The 23535-nt window shown below is 42.9% G+C and overlaps 1 protein-coding gene across 1 annotated transcript in view; it reads right to left on the bottom strand.

Annotated features, from left to right (window-relative positions):
* Positions 1-23535, bottom strand: part of KREMEN1 (kringle containing transmembrane protein 1) — a 234155-nt gene that overhangs the window by 120407 nt on the left and 90213 nt on the right. Inside the window, exon 2 of the mRNA XM_077462082.1 lies at positions 22019-22181. Coding sequence (XP_077318208.1) covers positions 22019-22181 — 163 coding nt within the window. The remainder of the gene's footprint in view (positions 1-22018; positions 22182-23535) is intronic.

Here is a 23535-nt window from a genome sequence, read left to right as displayed (position 1 = left end):
TTTTTATTTTTATTTTATTATTACTTTTTCACAGTTGTAATTTTTTTTACAATACTTATTATTGTTTTTTAAATTTTTTTCAGGAGTCCCATCTGGGGGAATTTGGTGAAATATCAGGAGTCTAAACAGACCCCTGATGTCTCACTTTTGAGACAGAGGGACTATCTATCTTTATTTAGTAACAATCTGTGCAATTAATATATTTACCATGTGGCATGCTGATTTAAATATGTGATATTGTACAGCTCAAGCTTAAAGCACACCCAAAAACTAAAATTTCATATATTGCAGCCTAGTCCTTAGATGTGGTGGCTATATGCATTTTTTTTCAGTATTTTTTTCCCATTATGCTTACCTGGTGATTTTGCCAGTAACACATGTCCTGTTCTAGGATGACAACTCTCATCAATGTACTGTTTCTATGGTGAAGCAGCATTCTCATCCTAGGACAGGACTACAATAACCTACCCCTCTCGTCTTCTACATAATATAGAGCAGAGGTTTCCAAACTACGGCCTGTGGGCCACATCCTGCCCAATACAAGTTTTTATTCACTCCACAGTCAGGGTTAGTGTGAATCCTCAATGTGCACAGACTGAGAGTTCAGATCAGCAGAAAATGTCTATAGTGGGGAATTAATGTGAATAGAGACTATTATGCTGATGAAAACAGAAACTAAGCAAAACGTATTCAATCAAATTGTATTCATTCATTTATAAAATTACTCTCCTACATACAGTGGGACCAAGGAGACCGAACGTAGCCACCACCTAAAAGGAAGTCCAATCACAGTAGCAGAATTTGGAGACTTGCAGGAGACTGAGAGCAATAGAAGATACTTTACTGAGTTAAGAATACAATAATTGCTGGCTATGAGTCCACTACCAAAGTTCACTCAGTTACAGACTTGGAAAAAGTACGCAGAGAAGACATTCTCTGATATGCATTCAGGCATACCCCATACCTCACCCCGCAATGGGGTGTATTTACTAAAACTGGAAAGTTAAAAAAATCAGGCTCACTTCTGCATAGAAACCAATGAGCTTCCAGGTTTTATTACCAAAGCTTAATTGAACAAGCTTGGGTGAGAAACTCATTGGTTTTTATGTAGAAGTGAGCCTGATTTTGCACGTTCCAGCTTTAGTAAATAAATCCCATTGTGTACTTAAAAGTGGGGTATGCCTGTACTTATTCTGGATCAATGACTTAGAAAGCATGGATGCCAGAGTGTCACAATAATGGATCAGCATATTAGCCAGAAAAAGGTTGGGTTCACACTAGTGCGAATTGGATGCAGCAGGAGATTGTGACCGGCTCTTTATGGAGCTAGTTCACATATCTTCGCAGTGACTCCAGTGCGATTTGCACAGGAGCCCTATGCATCTGTTGGGTGTTTCAGGTCCGAATTCAGCCCAAAATTCGGGCAGAAATTGGACCTGATATGCTGAACGAGGATGCACCCGACTCCTGCTGTGAGCCGCTGCGTGCTCATATGTGAACTCAGCCTAAAAGATGGACAGAAATGGCAGCTGTGTTCCTCTCTAGGAAAAGTTCACTCCAAGTACAATTCTGCTGCCTTAGTTTACACTGTCCACTAAAACTGAAAATCTTCAAAGCTTTGTGGACTTTTTGTTTTAAGCCGCGTACACACAATCACACTTTCCAATGGGAAATGTGTGATGACAGGCTGTTGGTGGAAAATCCGACCGTGTGTATGCTCCATCGGACAATTGTTAGCGGATTTTCAGTGGACAAATGTTGGCTAGCATGTTTTAAAATTTTCCACGAAAAAATATCTGTTGTCAGATTTTCCGAGCGTCTGTACATAAGTCCGTTGGACAAAAGTCCAAAGTACAAACACGCATGCTTGGAAGCAAGGACGAGCCAGAAGCGGTCGGTCTTCTAAACCAGTGTGTCTCAACTCCAGTCCTCAAGGCGCACCAACAGGTCATGTTTTCAGGATTTCCCTTTAGATGAAACGGCTGTGGTAATTACTAAGGCAGTGAAAACTGATCAAATCACCTGTGCAAAATAGTGGAAATCCTGAAAACATGACCTGTTGGTGCGCCTTGAGGACTGGAGCTGAGAAACACTGTTCTAAACTAGTGTTCGTAATGGAGAATTAACATTTGTGATGTGGCAAAGGTACGTTGTAAGGTATGGGGGGTTGGGCTATTTCTGCCTCTTAGCCCTTGTACACACGGTCAGAGATTCCGACGGAATGTGTCCTATCGGACCGTTTTGTAGGATAATCCGACTGTTTGTGGTCTCCATCGGACTGTTTCCGTCGGAGTATCCGACGGACCAAGTTTTCCAACTTGTCCGTAAAATTTTCCAACAACATGCTCCGATCGGACATACTCCGATCATGTGTAGCCTACACCGATGGACAAAGTGCCACGCATTCTCAGATCAAATTCCTAGACCAAAGCTATTGGCTACTAGCCTGAACGTAGTCCCGTCGTAACGAAATAACGTCATCACGTTATGTACAATCGGATTTTCCGACAACTTTGTCTGACCGTGTGTATGTAACAGTTTCGGACAAAATCCGTCGGACAAAATCCAACGGATTTGGTTGTCAGAATGTCCAACCGTGTACAAGGGCTAAGACTGCTCAGGTGGTGACAGTGATTGAAGGCAGAATCTACAACTTGTCAGTTATTTTCAGTAAAGGCATGATGGAGTTTACATTAACCACTTGCCGACCGCCTCACGCCGATGTACGTCATCAGAATGGCACGGGCAGGCATAAGCACATATATGTACGTCCTTTGCCTCCCGCGGGTCGGGGGCCCGATCGGGCCCCCGCCCGGTGCCTGCGGCGGTCGGTTTTCGTTCGGGAGCGATCCCGGACGAGGGGACGGCCATTCATTCATGGCCACCCCCTCGCGATCGCTCCCGACGAATGGAAATCCCCGGTGACATCACTTCCTCTCCTGTAATGTAAACACAGGAGAGGAAGTGATGTATTCTCTCCTCCGTGTCGGTATTTTTCGTTCCGACACGGAGGAGAGCGGATCAGTGAGTTGCACCAACACATCCCACACACAGTAGAACATGCCAGGCACACTCACACCCCCCCTTTACCCCCCGATCACCCCCCCAATTACCCCTGCCCCCCAGTCACAGTGACACCAATGTCATTTTTTTTTTTTTTTTTTTTTTTTGCATTGGTGTCATTTGTGACTGTAATAACTGTTAGGGCAGTTAGGGTTAGCCCCCTTTAGTTCTAATGTACCCCCCTAACCCCCCCAATAAAGGTTTAACCCCGTGATCACCCCCCGTCGCCAGTGTCACTAAGGCTGGGTTCACATTGCAGCGGTTTATGAGAACGAATGTGATTCGCACCGCACTGCAGTGCAAATCACATCCGATCTCTGTGCGATTCGAGTTCAGCCATTCGCCGCACCCGCCGCACCCGCCACACCCGCCGCACCCGCCGCAAATTCGCACGGGACCCTTTTTTTGGCCCGCAGCAGAATCGGATCGCATGGGTGTTCACACCATGCGATCCGAGTTTGCAGATCGCACTGCGATATGCGAACTGATCTGGGGGTGTCAGTAACATTTCACTGACACTCCCAGCAGTTCGCATAGGGCAGTGTGAACTGCCGCCGGGAGGCATGCGATGCGGGAACCCGCCGCGGATTCGCGGCGTTTCCGCATCGCTCCAGTGTGAACCCAGCCTAATAAGCGATCATTTTTCTGATCGCCGTATTAGTGTCACAGGTGACGCTAGTTAGGCAGGTAGGTATTTAGGTTCGCCGCAGCTTTTTATAGCGCTAGGGACCCCCATATACTACCGCATAAAGCCCCCTGATTGCCCCCTAGTTAACCCTTTCACCAGTGATCACCATATAACTGTTACAGGTGACGCTGGTTGGTTAGTTATTTTTTTATAGTTTCAGGGCACCCGCCATTTATTACCTAATAAAGGTTTAACCCCCTGATCACCCGGCAGGTGTCATTTGTGACTAATAACTGTTAGGGCAGTTAGGGTTAGCCCCCTTTAGTTCTAAGGTACCCCCCTAACCCCCCCAATAAAGGTTTAACCCCGTGATCACCCCCCGTCGCCAGTGTCACTAAGGCTGGGTTCACATTGCAGCGGTTTATGAGAACGGATGTGATTCGCACCGCACTGCAGTGCAAATCACATCCGATCTCTGTGCGATTCGAGTTCAGCTATACAGATAGTATGGCTGAATTCGTGTCGCACCCGCCGCACCCGCCGCAAACTCGCACGGGACCCTTTTTTTGGTCCGCAGCAGAATCGGATCGCATGGGTGTTCACACCATGCGATCCAAGTTTGCAGATCGCACTGCGATATGCGAACTGATCTGGGGGTGTCATTAACATTTCACTGACACTCCCAGCAGTTCGCATAGGGCAGTGTGAACTGCCGCCGGGAGGCATGCGATGCGGGAACCCGCCGCGCATTCGTGGCGTTCCCGCATCGCTCCAGTGTGAACCCAGCCTAATAAGCGATCGTTTTTCTGATCGCTGTATTAGTGTCACAGGTGACGCTAGTTAGGCAGGTAGGTATTTAGGTTCGCCGCAGCTTTTTATAGCGCCAGGGACCCCCATATACTACCGCATAAAGCCCCCTGATTGCCCCCTAGTTAACCCTTTCACCAGTGATCACCATATAACTGTTACAGGTGACGCTGGTTGGTTAGTTATTTTTTTATAGTTTCAGGGCACCCGCCATTTATTACCTAGTCTCACTAGTGTACCCCTAAATTTAGGGGTGTCTACTTTCTAAAATGGGGTCATTTGGGGGGGGGGGTTTGTGCCATCTTGGCATTTTATGGCCTTCAAAACTGTAACGCCCTTAGAAAGCCTGAAGGCGGTGCTTGGTTTTTGGGGCCCCGTACGCGGCTAGGCTCCCAAAAAGTCCCACATATGTGGTATCCCCGTACTCAGGAGAAGCAGCAGAATTTATTTTGGGGTGTCATTTCACATATGCCCATGGCATGCGTGAGCAATATATCATTTAGTGACAACTTTGTGAAAAAAAAAAAAAGTTTGTAATTTTCCCGCAACTTGTGGCAAAATATAAAATATTCCATGGACTCAACATGCCTCTCAGCAAATAGCTTGGGGTGTCTACTTTCTAAAATGGGGTCATTTGTGGGGGTTTTGTGCCATCTTGGCATTTTATGGCCTTCAAAACTGTAATAGGTAGTGAGAAGTGAACTCAAAAAATTACGCCCTTAGAAAGCCTGAAGGCGGTGCTTGGTTTTCGGGGCCCCGTACGCGGCTAGGCTCCCAAAAAGTCCCACATATGTGGTATCCCCGTACTCAGGAGAAGCAGCAGAATTTATTTTGGGGTGTCATTTCACATATGCCCATGGCATGCATGAGCAATATATCATTTAGTGACAACTTTGTGAAAAAAAAAAAAAAAAAAAAAAAGTTTGTAATTTTCCCGCAACTTGTGGCAAAATATAAAATATTCCATGGACTCAACATGCCTCTCAGCAAATAGCTTGGGGTGTCTACTTTCTAAAATGGGGTCATTTGTGGGGGTTTTGTGCCATCTTGGCATTTTATGGCCTTCAAAACTGTAATAGGTAGTGAGGCGTGAAATCAAAAATTGACGCCCTTAGAAAGCCTGAAGGCGGTGCTTGGTTTTCGGGGCCCTGTACGCGGCTAGGCTCCCAAAAAGTCCCACATATGTGGTATCCCCGTACTCAGGAGAAGCAGCAGAATTTATTTTGGGGTGTCATTTCACATACGCCCATAGCATGTGTGAGCAATATATCATTTAGTGACAACTTTGTGTAAAAAAAAAAAAAAATTTTTTTTTTGTCATTATTCAATCGCTTGAGGCAAAAAAATAAAATATTCAATGGGCTCAACATGCCTCTTATCAATTTCCTTAGGGGGTCTACTTTCCAAAATGGGGTCATTTGGGGGGGTTTTGTACTGCCCTGTCATTTTAGCACCTCAAGAAATGAGATAGGCAGTCGTAAACTAAAAGCTGCGTAAATTCCAGAAAACGTACCTTAGTTTGTAGATGTGACAACTTTTGCGCAAACCAATAAATATACAATTATTGACTTTTTTTTTACCAAAGACATGTGGCTGAATACATTTTGTCCTAAATGTATGACTAAAATTGAGTTTATTGGATTTTTCTAATAACAAAAAGTAGAAAATATCATTTTTTTTCAAAATTTGCGGTCTTTTTACGTTTATATCGCAAAAAATAAAAATCGCAGAGGCAATCAAATACCATCAAAAGAAAGCTCTATTTGTGGGAAGAAAAGGACGCAAATTTTGTTTGGGTACAACATTGCATGACCGCGCAATTACCAGTTAAAGCAGCGCAGTGCCAAAGTGTAAAAAGACCTCTGGTCATTTACCAGCAAAATGGTCCGGTCTGAAAGTGGTTAACATCTTCCGGACAGAGAAGAATAAGAATTTGCTATGAAATTTCTAAAGCTCTTGAAATTTGTATAGCTTACTTAGAGCTGAATGTTTTCTCTTGATGTTAGAACATCTCAGAGCAACACAAGGTTTCATTAGTACATCACTGATGCTGTTTAGGAATTAATACAGCTGTGTTGAAGGCCAATATCTCACACAGTTTGCCTTTCATATACATTTTATATAATCCAGCCAGATTGAGAAGGCTTTTCACAGTGTTTCTGAGTGAGGCTGAGCAGGACTGCAGCCTCTTGACATGTCTACTACTCTGTGCAATCTTTCTGTGAGAACTAAAGAATAGGTTGTTTGGAACCTAGGGAAATTTGTCCTGTAGTTTTTAATGGCTTGGGCTTGAAAAATATGTTGGCAGTACAAGGAATTTAGCTATCAGGGAAGCCAACTGCATAAATTGGACGGTAGGATAGAACCAATAGCTAAGCATGAACAAATTTAAATTAAAATGTTCACATTTGACTAAAGTGTAAATTTAAGTTGTTTTTTTTTTAAATGTCTTAACCAGAATATTGTAAACCTTTATGTATCTTAATTATTATTATTATTATTTTTTCCCCATAAGAGTTTTTTTGAAGAAAAAAGTAAGTACAGTACAAAACAGTTGATGTACTGTATGTAGTCAAAATTAACATGATACAGTAAAGATGTATATGCCTTCTTTTAAAGAAAAGGAAGAGGCAACAAGGTCTACAAGAGCTATGAGGAGATGGCTTGCAAGGCAACATTGAAGAGTGTAAGTTAACTCAACACAAACATACTAAGAGCCCTTTCACACTGCCAGCGACTGGGTGTTGGCGGTAAAGTGCTGCTAGTTCTATCGGCGCTTTACCGTCGTTTTGTGGCGCTTTTAACCCCTGCTAGGGGTCAAATAAAGGGTTAAAAGTGCCCGCAAAGCACCGATGCCAAGGCGCTTTGCAGGAGCTTTGGTGGCGCTGCCCATTGATTTCACATATATGTATACACTGCTCCTAAAGCGCCTCAAAGAAGCTGCTTGCAGGACTTTTTTTGAAGTCCTGCCAGTAATTGCAGATGAGAATTTTTTCAGGTGCTTTACATGTGCTATTTTTAGTGCTAAAACGCCTCCAGTGTAAAAGGAGTCTAAAAGAATAGAAATATCCTGTCAGGGCCACTTGGAGGCAGAGCACAGGATTTTGAGATAAAGATGCAGGGGCCCATTAAGGGCGCACGGGCGCCACTTCCCATTTCCTTCGCCACTGCAACCCCCTATTCATGCATCCAGCCCCTTTCAGGATTCCGGGTGCATGAATTAGAGCAGCGATGGGGGCAGAGGCTTTAATAGGCTTCAAAATAGGGTGGGCTCCGGACGCAGAGTATTGCACTTGGAGCCCACCCAGGTGTGTTAGAATAGCGAATTAATATTTGCTTTTCTAACACTGAATCGCCTCTCCGCCAATCAGAAAGCACGAGTATGAGACACGTTTCCCGACTGGCCGAAAGGAGAATCTTTATGATTGGGCGACGAGGAGGGAGGATACGGAAGCCGTCACGCAGGGGAAGGTGATGCCCGCTCGTGATGCCCGCAGAGGAGAGCAGAGGAAGCTGCCTGTGGTTGAGGTAAGTGCATCCGATTGACTGACCGACCCGGGGGGGGGGGGGTTGAGGAGGTTGTACTGTTTGTCCCCCCCCCCCCCATAAAAGATTACCACCAGCCGCCACTGTGAGGAAGTGTCCCATACAGAAATGAATACCAAAAAGAGAGAAAAAGAAGAGAGAAAAAAAGGAAAAAGAGGAAAAGGGGGCTAAGGCAAGGTGGGAGGGGATGGAAAGGGGGGGATGTAACACTTGTGAAGGAGAGATGGAGTCCTGTACCATCGTGTATAGAGCTTGTAGCCACATTCTTGCCAAGCAACATTCAGAGAACCTTTGTGAATGAGGGTGCACACCGGAGAGGGGGAAACCCAGATCCCGTTCCCACGCTATGCTGGAGCTACACTGGTGAGCTGAGAGGTCACCGAATGATGAGGCGTACAGGGTCTAAATAATATGGCTCTGTGGTTGTTTCCTGCTACAGAGGGTCTCAAGTGGAGTTAAGAGTCTAATCCAGGTCTCAGGCATGCCTTGGGAACACAGGAAATGTTTTATTTGAGTATACGTCCAGGATGGTAGGGTGCCCAGGGCAAAGGAGGCTTTCAGAGCTTTGAGGGAGATAAGCTTTCCCTGTTGGAAATACTGGGACACTCTAATGTGTTCATATAGCCAGATAGAAGATAGGAAAGCAGAGGATATGCCCAGTAGAAAGCCTGGGTTGAGGCGAAGGGTTGAGGGGGGGCTAAGGGGCGGTAGGGAAAACAGGGTGGGATTTATGATAGGTGTCCAGTGTAGGTCCTATAAAAGAGTGGTATTTTACTCTCCATGGCGAGGTGGAGTTGCAGAAGTCAGGGAAGGTTTTTAAGTGGTTGCTAGAACTGGGCTTGTTCAAGAGAAACCCAGCCTTTCATCTTATCTTACAACGTGAGTAGGTTGGCATGCCCGGTGGTAGTGCTGGATATCTGGAAGACTGAAACCATCCCTGTGTTTGGGAAGAGTAAGACGGGCACATTTTATTCTCTGAGATTTACCTTACCAGATGAATATGAAGCTTATACACCCAAAGGCCTCAAAAAAAAGGAAGGATGGAAGTGTATCGGGATTACTTGCATAATGTAAAGGAGACAGGGAAAATTGATAATTTTAACTATGGCGGCTCTACCAAATCAGGATACGCCCAACTCTGCAGGTCTCTACGCATGTGATCTAGAGGAATCAGGAAATTTTGTGTGTATAATTCTGACAGGAACATAGGGATTTGAATACCTAAGTAGGTGATCATTTCTGGAGCCCATGTGAAGGGAAAAACGATTTGCAGAGAGAGACCACATTAGCAGGTAGCAAAATGTTGAGCGCAGATGATTTAGCGTCATTTATTCTTAAATTGGAGATGTGGTGAAAGTGTTATAGATCCCGGAGTAAGTTAGGCAAGGAGATGTGGGGTTCAGTCAGCTAGAGCAAGGTGTCATCGGCAAACGCCAATAATTTATATGTGTGGACTTCAATGCCTTTTAATGTCAGGGTTCCAATGGAGTCTGTTCAGGAAAGGTACTAACGTCAGCACAAATAGCAGGGGGAGAGGGCAACTTCACTTACATAGTAATTAAAAGGTATAATATGCCAATCAACACAGTACTTGTAAAACACAGCCAGCCCAACTAAACTGAATTATTGGTGGTCTCATATCACTCATATCTACAATATATATTCTGCAATGTTTCTGTAATTGTGATGCTTTAGATAGTATATACTTATATATATATATTGTATCAATATGAAGAATTATATAAATATTAAGAGTATAGAAGAGTAAAGCACATTGCTCATATGTGTTTGGTTTTATGATTGCAATTATACTTCCTAAATATGTATTATAGCCTACTTAATGTTATGCTGATGAATGATAACATAAGATTTCTATGATGTGTAAGATCCCAGCTCATTGGTGTACATGATCAGCACACTGCTATGGAAACTTACGGGATTGTGATGTAATATTCATAACAGAGTAAATCAGGAGGTATTAAAAACCTTTTAAGTTCAGAGAAGCCAATGCAAAGATTTAGGAGGAGAGGACAAGTGATGAGATGGAGCTTATAAGGAATCAAGGGAACTATAATAGTAAAATGCTTTGATAGTGTTTTGTCGGTATGTTACATGGGATTACTCAGGATTGCAGAAGCGCTGTAATATACACAAGAGCATAGGAGTAGGCAACATTTGGATATGTGCAGCTGTCTTTAATAAAATATTGGATTGTGGTACTTTCTTTACTAATCGTGCAAAAAGAAAAAAGTCTCAAAATCAATGCATGATTTTCAGGGCTCATCTACAGCAGACATGGATTTTCCAATGGAGTAAAATCATAGTGGTAGATTTTGGCCCCAGCACAGTTGGATTTTGGCATAGAGGCACAGAACAAATTAGACTAGGGGTTATGTGAGTGTTACAGTCACAGAATAGTACATCTAGTTAGCTTTAAGTCCCCATTCACACCTGAGCGTTTTGTAGCTTGAAGCCTAAAACTACAAAACGCTTGAGGGGAAAAAATCGATTATTCTCTATGGAGATGGTTCACATCTCCACTCCAAGTCACCTGAAGCCCAACGCCCGAAGCTCAAACAAGTTCTGGATCTTTTTTTGTCACTCGAATTGGGAAAATTTGGGTGTTTTTGGAGCGTTTTTATCCCCATAGAAATGAATGAAATCGCTCCATTTGAGCGTCTTAGCGCTTCTTCCTACGCACATTTTGCCGCTTTTATTTGCTCAAGTGAAATCTATTTACATTAAGGAAATGACATAAAAAGTTACAGGTAATGCACAGATCTCCATTTTTGGTTAGCAGACATGGAGATAAGCAACATGGATGAGGAAGTGATGGATGAGGTAGTATCTATTTTAGATCTGGAGAGTTTTATCTGAATGGCAAAGCAGCACACCTGCCTCTACGATTCCAGAGATCCATGCTACAAACGTTGAGTGAGCAAGAAGAGGGCATGGAGCCAGATTGCCAGCCAAGTGTTCACAAACTGGGTAGACATAACAAATGCCCATGTGAAGGATGATAAGGGTAAGATAAACCCCTGCAAATTGAATTAACCACCAAACCGACCATAAGGAGATAATAGGATGTTTGTTATTTAGTACATTATCTAAATATAAATAACAGATTCTTAGCACCAGAAAAACAGTACAAGCTTATGCTCATGTTCCTATGCATTGCTTACATGATCATACATATGAGAAAACAGACAATATATATACAATTGCAGTTCACTATGGCCACATATGTGTACACACAACTTGCATGTGTGTAGGAAGGTGTCCATGATGAACTGGAATGGAACATCTATTGCCTCCTTTTTCATAAGTATATAAGTATAAGCACCTAAGCAATGCATAGGAGTATGAGTATAAACTTGTATTGTTTACCGGTGCTAGAAATCTGTTATTTTTGAACACAGTAATTTGCTCAGAAAAACAGGTGAATTTATGCTCATATTCCAAGGCATTGCTCATGTGCTCATTATGGTGCCCCTATAGCAAGCTGCTGGCTGTGGGGGCACTCCATATGAGGGAGGGGCTATAAGCACAGAAGAGGGACCAGAGAAGAGGAGGATATTGGCTGTTCTGTGCAAAACCAACTGCACAGATAAGGTAAGTATAAAATGTTTGTTATTTAAAAAAAATACCTTACAATCACTTTATTAAAGTTGCCAGCTACTCCGGCACATGTGCCACTTCCTGCCCTCACACTCTCTGTCTTCACCGAGTGTTGAGCAGAAGGTGCAAGAGAGGCCTCCACAACTTTCCAGTCTTCAGCAGGTACTTGATACCGCTGCAGCTTCCAGAAGAAGGGATAACAAGGCTACATGGGGACAAACAAGTAGATATGTGTCATAAATACATGAGGGCACATTCTGACCCCTAGTGGATATTGTATGGATGCTGTACACAAAGATAAACATATATAAAAAAAAAAAAAAAAAACTTCTTATCAGTAAAGCCTTTTTTTTATTATTCAGAACAGCTTAATATATAGTTATAGTAACAAACAGATAAAGGGTAAATTTTACTCTATAATAAAGATTTCAAATTATTCAATTGCCTCAACCTGCCATGTGACCTTTCCTGCTGGTGACATAAAGAAGGACACAAATTGATCCCTGACATGTGTACCTTGTCTGCTTCCATGAACACCAGTTCAATGAGCTCTTTTCATATCCTGAAATAATCAGTCCTCAAACTCAAAACCATCCCGCTTCCTTCAAAGTTATGCAAGGCACATGCAGCTTTAACAGCACAGACCGCATTTTGCATGTTCAAGACAATGGGAGTGTGCAGGACCTGCCATTTGTTTGCTAAAATGTCAAATACACTTTCGACAACTCGTGCTCTTGTTAGCCGATAAATGAACACACTCTTCTGTACAGTTAGATTGTGCCCTGAATAAGGCCGTAGAAGATTTTTACCCAGAGCAAAGGCCTCATCCCCCCCAAAAACACTGCATGGGGGGGGGCATTTGTGCTCAGGAGTGGACTGTTTTACGGAAGGTCCAGACTATTGGTACGTAACGTGTCCAAAAGAAGAATGGCCAAAAATACTATAGTCAGGGCTGCTACCATACGACCCAATATCTATATAAAGGAAGCTATAATTAGCATCAGCCACTGCCATTAAAACAAACAAAAAATATTTATTGTAGTTAAAATACTGGCTTGCGCTGCCCATGGGCTTTATGATCCTAATATGTTTTCCATTAATCGCTCCAATGCAATTGGGGAAGTTGCAGCATTACCAGAAAACTTCAGAGATCTGTGACCATTCTTCTGTTGTAGGTTTTTGAAACACAATTTCCTTCAAAACATCCCAAATAGCAGGTGTCACAGACTATGTAACTGGCTGTAGATTTTTACAACCCGAAAGGCATAGTGTAGACTCGCTAATGATTGTCTGGTTGCTACCCTGTTTCCCCGAAAATAAGACCTAGTATGATTGTCGGCGATGGTTGCAATATAAGCCCTACCCCCCAAATAAGCCCTACCCTGAAAATAAGACCTACAATGACTTTAACTAGGGCTTATTTGGGGGGTAGGGCTTATATTGCAGCCATCACCGACAATCACGCTAGGTCTTATTTTCAGGGAAACAGGGTAGGTACCTACAAAGAAATATATATATATATATATATATATAAAAAGGTAATACTAGCAATTCATCGATATATATCTGAGAATAATCGTATTACAACAGAAGCTTTATGAAGAGTCCTTAACAGAAGCAACAATGTACGAGAGATCACTAGAAAGTTCTTATTGTGCAGATAGGGTGTTTACAGTGATCTACTCAGCGTTACAAGGTGATCAAAGTGCTGTCAACCTTCCTTCCACCACAAACCGGGAGTGCTTCACCACATGCGATGCGTACCCCCTAAGGGGTTAAACTCACCAGAAACTGCTGGTATAATAGGCCTTTAAGGAGTAATCCCTTCTTTTGGTATAGAAAACTTCCTATATGTCACCTCAGCGTTGCAGTCCCAAGCAGTCCTCCCAGTTTATCATAAAAGTAAAACAAAGTGTGCACATAGCCTAATACTGTTTTATTTTTGAAAGGTTCACAAACAAACACTAAAATCCCATTTAAATAACTGCGTACATTGTATAGAAATTCGTCAGCATTTTTAAAGTATGTACTTCACCGAATTTTCAGATCTCCCAGTCATCCACCAGTGTTCCGCTGTATACACTGGGCATAACTTCCTGGTCTGTGGTCAGCGGTGGAGCGCACACCTCACTTCCGGTAGCGTCGTGTAGGCCACGCCCTGACACGTTTCGTCACTTCGGTTGAAGTCGGAAGTGACGAAACGCGTCAGGGCGTGGCCTACACGACGCTACCGGAAGTGAGGTGTGCGCTCCACCGCTGACCACAGACCAGGAAGTTATGCCCAGTGTATACAGCGGAACACTGGTGGATGACTGGGAGATCTGAAAATTCGGTGAAGTACATACTTTAAAAATGCTGACGAATTTCTATACAATGTACGCAGTTATTTAAATGGGATTTTAGTGTTTGTTTGTGAACCTTTCAAAAATAAAACAGTATTATGCTATGTGCACACTTTGTTTTACTTTTATGATAAACTGGGAGGACTGCTTGGGACTGCAACGCTGAGGTGACATATAGGAAGTTTTCTATACCAAAAGAAGGGATTACTCCTTAAAGGCCTATTATACCAGCAGTTTCTGGTGAGTTTAACCCCTTAGGGGGTACGCATCGCATGTGGTGAAGCACTCCCGGTTTGTGGTGGAAGGAAGGTTGACAGCACTTTGATCACCTTGTAACGCTGAGTAGATCACTGTAAACACCCTATCTGCACAATAAGAACTTTCTAGTGATCTCTCGTACATTGTTGCTTCTGTTAAGGACTCTTCATAAAGCGCTGTTGTAATACGATTATTCTCAGATATATATCGATGAATTGCTAGTATTACCTTTTTTTATATAATTTTATTGTTCTTAACGGCTGCTATTTCTGTCCACATTGCTGACTGTTAATACACTCAGCAGTTATCATTTTATTTGTATTTGTGATTGGTTTTATTTTTATTATTATTATACATGCAGTGATCTTCATATAGAAGAACCTTTTGTATGTACGGGTGTACTTGTACCATATAGGTGTGTGCATATATATATACACAATTTTGGAGGTGTGTGAAGGTCCCAGTTTGGCGCTGAGAGGTATACGATAGGCCGGCATTAAAATATACCTTTAGCTTTTTTTTTGGTGATATATATATATATATATATATATATATATATATATATATATATATATATATATATATATATATATAAATTTGTTTTTTAAAAGTTAAACTTCTGATAGGCAAGTGAAAGAGTATACGGGACGCCTACACTCACAATCTACTACTACTTAGAGATTTTAGGAGTGGAGCTGCGGCGTGTGCTGCTGGAGATTATGTGCATGCCAAAGAATTGGAGTTCCTTCGGACATTTCTGGCTTTGGGGCAATAAGCTATCATCTGTATGTATGTTGTTAAACAAAATGAAAAGAGAAAGTTATAATAATAAATTTCTATTTTCAGTACGGAAAGCTGCTGGGAGAATAATACTCAAAATAACGTTTTGGACAAAGATGCAAGCAGTCAGCAAGCAGGCCAAGCATCAATCAGTCAGCAAGCAGGCCAAGAGCTTATGGAGAGCCAAATGTCGACTCCAGCACGTTCTACCTCTACAACACCTGTGGGAGACGAGGCGTCCACACCACCCATTTGTCCTCGTGTACCTGCAAGAGCTAACATACATGCAACAAGAAGGAGGGCTCTTGAACTGGATTTTAACCACATATTGGACATTATGGCCAGTATGTCAGAAAGGATGAACACCAACAGGTCTCATGTGCTGGTTTCTGCAAGGTGTCTGGAAGGTCTGATGGAGAAGGTACCATCAGAACTCCAAGCAGACATGTTGGCAGGTACCATCCGATACATAGCCACATTTACTCCGCAAACCACCACATATAGGTTCTTAAAACTTCCACCACCTTATGGTCCCTATGCAAGTCTCCCCCCGCCCCCTCTGCCAACACCACATTCTTTACCCTTTCCTCTGTTGCCATCACCACATTCTGCCACTCAACTTCCTCTGCCAACACCACCACCTTCTAATTGGCAGAATGTTCATCAGAATCTCTTTATCCCCACCTGGTCACATTATGGCCATGACATGAATGTGGTGATGTCACCTAATGAGGCAGTCAACTCCTCCCAAACCTAACATCACCTCTAAAGTTTTTTTGTTTTTTAGGAGCTCTATTTCTTTATTTTTTTATTGTTGAGCTTGTTGGAGCTTGTTGGAGCTTGTTGTTTTGTCTTATTTGTTATCTATATGTTATCTTAGCTAGATGTATATGTGAAGAAAAAAAAATGTTGATTTCAAATATATTCAATATTTGAAAAAAAGTAAAGTTGTGTATTACTTTAAAAACGTGTGTTTGGTGTTTATTTTATGCATATAAAAAAAATTGAATATTGGGTTCTTCATGTATCAGTCTTCAAAAATGTACAAAAAATAAAAAATGACCTCAGTGTGATGATTAGTCGTTGCACAGTGGGTATACTGTTATGGAAATATGTGAGGCTGCAATGGTGGGCACAGGAGAGGCTGCAATGGTGGGCACAGGTGAGGCTGCAATGGGAGGCACAGGTCACGCTGAAATGGTGGGCACAGGTCACGCTGAAATGGTGGGCACAGGTCACGCTGCAATGATGTTTATTTTATGCATATAAAAATATTAGAATATTGGGTTCGTCATGTATAAGGCCGCGTACACACGCGGGGACTGTTCGCCCAACTTTGTCCGCTGAACAGTGTTTCGGCAAACAGTCCGCTCGTGTGTGGGCTTTCAGCGGACAGTTTCAGCGAACAGTCCGCTGAACAAGGTTTTTCGGAAATTCCGAAAAACTGTCCGCTGAAACCTTGTTTCAGCGAACAGTCCCCTCGTGTGTAGGCTTGTTCGTCAAACTAAGTTCCGCGCATGCTCAGAAAGGATTTACACGCCGAAAGTTATAATGCAGTGTATAGGACGTCGTATTTTTCGTCCCGTCGTACGTGCCGTTCACGTCATCGCGCACGGTTTCAGCAAACTGTTCGTCCGTCGTGTGTGGCCATGTCCGTCCATGCTAATTTTGAGCGGACTGTTTGCCGAAACTGTTTGACGGACAAAGTTGGGCGAACAGTCCCCGCGTGTGTACGCGGCCTTAGTCTTTAAAAAATTACAAAAAAAGAAAAAATTGCCTCAGAGTGATGATTAGTCATTCCAGAGGGGGTATACTGTTACAGAAATGTGTGTCCAGTCATTGCAACCTACTACTGTGTAAACCCAGTAACTCATCAAAGCTGTGAGTAAAAATACCAAATGTGTTGTTTTAGTGGACATGATATGAAAGGAATAATGTCAAACATCATGAATCCAAAGAAGTTTGACTAACCTTTTTATGGACATTCTGGTGTATTCCAAAAATTGTCCCCATGATCACATAGGTGACTGTACATAACCCAAAACTGAACAATGATGAACCGGAAGAAGAATATTCACCCAGGAAGCAGATGAAAAAAACGAATAACACAGCAACAAAAGAAAAAGATGATAATTTTTCTTATTGGCTAATAAAAAAAACACCAAAGCTCAAAAACGCTGGGAAACGCTGCATGGATAGATGCCAGAAAAATGTGCAAAACTGCTACGCTCAGGAGTGAATGGGGCCTAAGAGATAGGCCCCTTTCACACGAGAGGTCAGATCACCTCTGCCTGTACGTTCGGACCTTCCATTCTCCTCTCTCCGCTGTCTGCTGGGAAACACACGGATCCCAGAGACAGCGGGGACCATCCTTATTGCGCAGCGCGATTCGCACATGCGCAGTAGGGAACCGGGAAGTGAAGCCGCAAGGCTCCACTTCCTGATTCCTAAACCCAAGATGGCGGCGGCAGCACCCGAGAGCCGATCGAGAGAGATCTGCTTCGGGTGCCGACATCGCGGGCGCGCTGGGCGGGTAAGGGTCCTTATTTTAAAAGTCAGCAGCTGCAGTATTTGTAGCTGCTGACTTAAAAAAAAAAAAAATAACGGCGGAACTCCCGCTTTAAGTCAGGAAACAGTCCAGCACTTTGGTTTATTTTTGTATATTATTGAGGGTATAAAACTTGGATGGGGGGTAGGGGTATTATGGGATGCCACCTTGACTTCATTAAACTCTTCAGGGACAACTCTTCCTATATACAGCTATATACATTCATTCTCTTCCTTCAGCACTTCACTTGTTTGCAAAAACAGACTCAGCTGGAACACTTTTATTAAATCTGGCAAAGCACTCAGCCAGATTAAAGCAAGAACCCTTTACAGGCAGGGATCCCAGGCCCTTTGGTTGTGTAGCAAAGTCCAGTGTCCAGCTTACATCTCTGTGGCTACTGATCCCAACACCACCTTTTAGCAACTGGCTGCAGCTGCCCTTTTCACTAGTCCTCCTGGGTACTTCTCCTTAGTCCTCCCAGACTGACTGACACTCTTCCTACAGTCCCCCCAGACTGCACACCAACCAGCCCACCCGGCTGACTTCTCCTGGAGTACTCCTGGATTTGCTGACCTGTTTCTGCTGTCCTCACACTTGCTCCAGGAAAGATATCCTTTGTGTATTGTAGAGGGTCCATACAGCGCCAGGCCCGAGGTCACCCCCCAAGGGGGCACCCTCAAAGGCCACCCACAGCCTCCTCTGCCTCCTCTGCACACCTTCTCCATCTTCTACCTGACTGCCCCTGCTGGGATGACCCAAGAGTATTTAAGAGGTGCTTGCCCTCTGTCAGCCCACTTTGCTGGGGATTGGCTGGGACCCTCATCAATACTCCAAGAAGCTCCCCCTAGACTCCACCCTCTACTTCTGGAAGCTTCTCCAAGGTTCCAGAGAGCAGGAGGTGCTGCATGATGAGTCATCTAACCTTGCTGAGTCCCTCATCCCTGACCCTGATTCAACCCAGGCCTGGCTGTTAGCCAGGCCAATTTACATACACTAACAACTATGTACACTAGCACCTAGCTAGAGGGTGCTACATAAATATATAATTGAAAGGGTTTTGGTTTACCTGTTCAATTCAAAGCAAAAATTCCTGTTGATCTAGACAGAAAGCTTTTGAAATGATACTTTTACGTGCTCCCTGCCTGTGCTAACTGTAGTGAGTTACATAGTTCCTAGCTCTCTTGGTAGAGTATAGAACATCCCTCTCCAATGTACTCCACTATGATAGCCAATTACACACACACATACACACATATCATTGAAATTACCCAAGTACCATATACTACACTTGTATGATGGCTCAATAATATGTCATAGATAAGGATATAAACTTCACAGGTTTTAAAAACAAAAAGCATTTTTTAATCTTGAGCACATAGGCTATGTTAATGACTGATATCTATACCACTGGAAAGCTGCAGGCTGTATTATTCAGGTAATCTGGACCACATACTGGGCACCAGAGCTTAGGCCAAAAACATACAAGTAGAATAACTCTGTTTCTCTGTCTGTACAAGTTCACACTGTCATATAATGTTGTAGTCAGTGTTAGATGCCAAGATGTAATCTAAAAATATAACTTTTTTCCTGCTGCTCAGTTGGCAGCTTTGTGTTTGCCAATTGCAGTTGCCAGCTCTGCAGGCACATACACAGCCACACAGCCATTACAGCAAATAATCCAGGCGATGTCTAGGAAGAAACTAGGTCCTGTGATAAAACAGCAGCAACATTATTCTTTTTTATTATTCATTTTATTGGCAGTAACACTGTGCGCAATGGTTTGCCTCTGCCATACAGCAATATGTCTCGGCGGACTCCAGTCCTGATTAGTGATGCAAGCAGCTTTCATTTGGTATTTGGAAATCAATCAGCATTGCCTGGCACCAGAAGGAATGGACTGGTACACTGTTCATGGAACAAGGGTGATCTTGCAAGTGAAGGACTAATGGCAGCTTCTCATATTGCATATACCAGCTTTGGTAATATTAGAACACTGGGTTACAGACTGTTACATGGGGCATAAGTTAAAAAGTCTAGTTAACGATACCCTGTCATCTGACCAGATAAGTTCAGATTCTTACTCCCATTCTCAATTTCATAGACTAAGGCCGCGTACACACGCGCGGACTGTTCGCCCAACCTTGTCCGCTGAACAGTGTTTGGGCGGACAGTCCGCTCGTGTGTGGGGCTTCAGCGGACAGTTTCAGCGGACAGTTGGCCGAACAAGGTCTTACGGAAATTCCGAAAAACTGTCCGCTGAAACAAGGTTTCAGCGGACTGTTCGCTCGTGTGTAGGCTTGTTCGGCCAACTAAGTCTCGCGCATGCTCAGAAAGGATTTCCACGTCGGAAGGTTGCATTGCAGTGTATAGGACGTCGTATTTTTCGTCCCGTCGTACGTGCCGTTCACGTCATCGCGCACGGTTTCAGCAAACTGTTCGTCCGTCGTGTGTGGCCATGTCCGTCCATGCTAAGTTTGAGCGGACTGTTCGCTCAAACTGTTGGACGGACAAAGTTGGGCCAACAGTCCGCGCGTGTGTACGCGGCCTGACAGTTGGGACCTGACTGCTCCCACTTTCGTTGTCCTAAGCCTGTACAATACTTGCATACCCTCTTTGGACTGTGGTCACACCAATGTGGTAAAAATGAAGGGTTATAAGGAACCAATTCAGGTGCAGATACCTATTAAAGAGGGCACTGGTGTTGTGCTTAAAGTGATATTATAGCTTTGTTTTTTATTTTAATAACAAACATGTCATACGTACTTGCTCTTTGCAATGGTTTTGCACAGAGCAGCACCTGTCCTCTTCTCAGGTCCCCCGCCGGCACTCCTCTCCCTTGACTAGTGCCCCCAATAGCAAGCCACTTGCTATGGGGGCACTGGTGCGTGCTCACTCCTGAGCCCTATGAGTCTATAAGTACATAGAGCCGTGGCTTGGCCCTGCCCCCACTCTCTCCTCATTAGCTCACTGCCTGTGGTTTACAGCAGTGGGAGCCAATGGCTCAGGAAATGAGAGAGATCAGGGACACTCCCTTGCACATTGCTGGATAGAGAGGGAACTCAGGTGAGTATTGGGAGGGCTGTGGAGGGAGCAGCATACAAACGATTTGTTACTTTCATGCATAGATTGCATGAAGGTAAAAAACCTTCAGCATTTACAATCACTTTAATAATGAACACTGTTTATGTAATAACCCCTTAGCCTTGTGCTTGAAATCTTTTGACAAATTCCAAGCCCATCTTTCTTCCTAGTAATTTCTGTACCCATGATCAGTGTCATATTTAAAGAGGCAATTGCCTCGGGCCCCCCTACCAGAGGGGCCCCCCTGCTAGAGACAGACCTGTCATCTTCCTGCTCAGCGGGGAACGACAGAGCGATGCCCCACTGAGCAGAGCGGGCTCCATACACGGACATGTGTGAAAGAGCCCTTATTAAAAAAAAAAATAATTATAAGATTAGTTTTAGTATTAAAAAAATGTATAAAGTGTGTGTGGGTGTTAGGATACGGCGCAGTTAAGCTTGACTTCAGAGGCAAAGAAAGAGATAAGGGCTTTTGGCAGATGTTTTACATTTCAACTTCTTATATTATTTGACTTTCAAGATGTTTGTTTTAACATGACTGTGTTACGGAATTTATTGCCTAGTTTACAAGAGACAAGTGGGTGGGACAAGGGAAAAGTTTGAAAAAATGTTGGAAAGTGCCAGGCAACAGTCCCAACCCCATCATGTGGGAGTGAAGTTAATAACCAGCATTGATTTATCACAGTGAAAAACATGAGGGAAGCTCACTCCCCTCACTTGACCCTGATTGGTGAATCCGACACTCCCAGATCTTGAATAGGGTAAAAGGTTATTAGCAAATTTTACCCAAAATTACAAGATTGGTAAAATTCAGGACAGGTGTGGAGTTTATCATTCTTTTCAATTCACTTTTTTATTGTCATATAAATTATTTCTATGTAGAGGGACCCTCCAACTTGAAGTGCCCCAGGCCCCTCAAGGTCTAAATCTGGCACTGCCCATCACTCATTGACCCACGTGTGCCAGCCCATCTTCTCATCGCCACCATCAGCTACATGGTATCTGGAGCCAAAGAGGAGACCAGAAAAGGTAGCCCTACTGAGTTTCCCAGATGGGCTCCTTTGCAGTACTACAGGTTCCAAGACAGAGAGTCTCCCTTTGATCCACAGCTTTCCACTAGTGGGGAAAATGTAATTTCAAAGATACCATTTTATGAAACGAAATTGAAGAATTTAGCCTGCAGTGTTTTAGCAGACCACCGCTAACTATACCTTTAGCTTAGGTAAGTGCTCAGCTGTAATGTGGGTTACATTGGTTCTCAGCACTTTTTATGTATGCTACTTCAATAATACAGAGCAGGAAAACACCTACTTTATAAATATGACATAGAATAAGCTGCATTCATACCTGCAGTAATTGTGATCTCCCAAACCTCCATCTCCATTGGGGTATTTCAAAGTGTTGTATGGATGCTGAAAGGTCTCGTTCCAGTAGAGGCAAGGCTTCCCACAGTCCAAGGATGTCTCACTCTGTGTCCCTCGGTAATCAGCCCCATTCACAGTGTAGCATTCTAATAAATAAATATAGCATAATGTTAGAGATATAATGTGTGTATATTGTGCTGTGCTTGTCAGTGAATAATAAAGTAATTTCTAAATACACATCTTTAGGACCTGGGACTGTTCTGGTCAAAAAGGCACAGTGGTCATCTATGAGCTTTCTGCATGTCGATCACAACTACTGGGTCTATGCATGAAAGCGTGCTAACAGGAAAATTCTTGCTGTCCACAGAAACCAATAAGAATAACAATTTCAACTTAAATTTTGCACAAATTTGAAACAATTTTGCTCAATGTGAAATGACAGTTGAAAGCTTTTGGGTTGTTATCAGAAATAGGAAATTTTGACTTTATTACATTTTTCATACATAAGCATGACAAACATTCTTTTCAAATGGTGTGTTTACTATTCAAACGCAGATCCAAGTGTTTTAATGGCTTCGCCTGCACTTTAAATGCACCTCAGTGGGACATGATGGGGGCACTACTACTCAGTAAGTGCAGTTGCTCCAGAGCTTAGTAAATGAGGGGGAGCTCTGCTGACTTCCATCATCCAATCATGTGCAAGCAAAAATGCTGTTTTTCCTTGCATGTGATTGGGTGTTCTTTGAAAAGTGAAGCTTTACTTGACTTATTAAACTCTAGAGCAACTGCACTTGTAAAAGTGTACAGTCTATTTGCTTTTAGTAAATCAACCCCGATGTGTCCAAAGAAATCCAGTGCAACGCAAAGTATGGCAAACGCAGCTTCTGAACTGCCATGTGTACTGTTCGGTAAAGCCAATAGAATTTTTCTGACCTGCATCCATCAACATGAACCCTTAGAGCCCTTAGCATGGTCCACAAGTAGTTGAAATTTGAAATGTACAACTTAAAATGTATCTTTAAATGATTAATACATAAAGTATATTAAATATACATTTATCCAAACAGTAAACTATAGCAGTTTCTCACCTAAAAAATAGTTCTTAAATAGGTCACAAATATTTCTTAAATAGTAACTTGTTTTAACTTAAAAAAAAGGGACATTTAGTGATTTTAAAAAAGTAGGCAAGGTTTTACATTTTAAAGCTGTCCCAGAATTGATACTCTAAAAAGTTTTGCTTACGAGTACTAAAATGGGACCCACCTACTGCATTTTTTGGGTTCACAAAGGTACTGATGGGACTTTAAAGGCAACTGAAGTGAAAGAAAGATATCTTCTTTCAATTCAATTGCCTTTAAAGTCCCATCAGTACCGTTGGGGGTTACTCCATTTTTCTATTCTTACTTCTATGCATGTGTGGAAAAAAATTCTCATTCATTCCTATAGAAAGGTTTCATACCCCCAAACTTTTTGAGATGGGAATGAGGGACACCTATCAGC

Source organism: Lithobates pipiens, unplaced genomic scaffold, assembly GCF_037356315.1.
Source record: "Lithobates pipiens isolate NorthernLeopardFrog02 unplaced genomic scaffold, aLitPip1_a1.2 Scaffold_3, whole genome shotgun sequence".
Taxonomy (NCBI): Eukaryota; Metazoa; Chordata; class Amphibia; order Anura; family Ranidae; genus Lithobates; species Lithobates pipiens.
The sequence above is the reverse complement of the archived record's forward strand: the minus strand, read 5'-3'. Positions and strand labels throughout refer to the sequence as shown.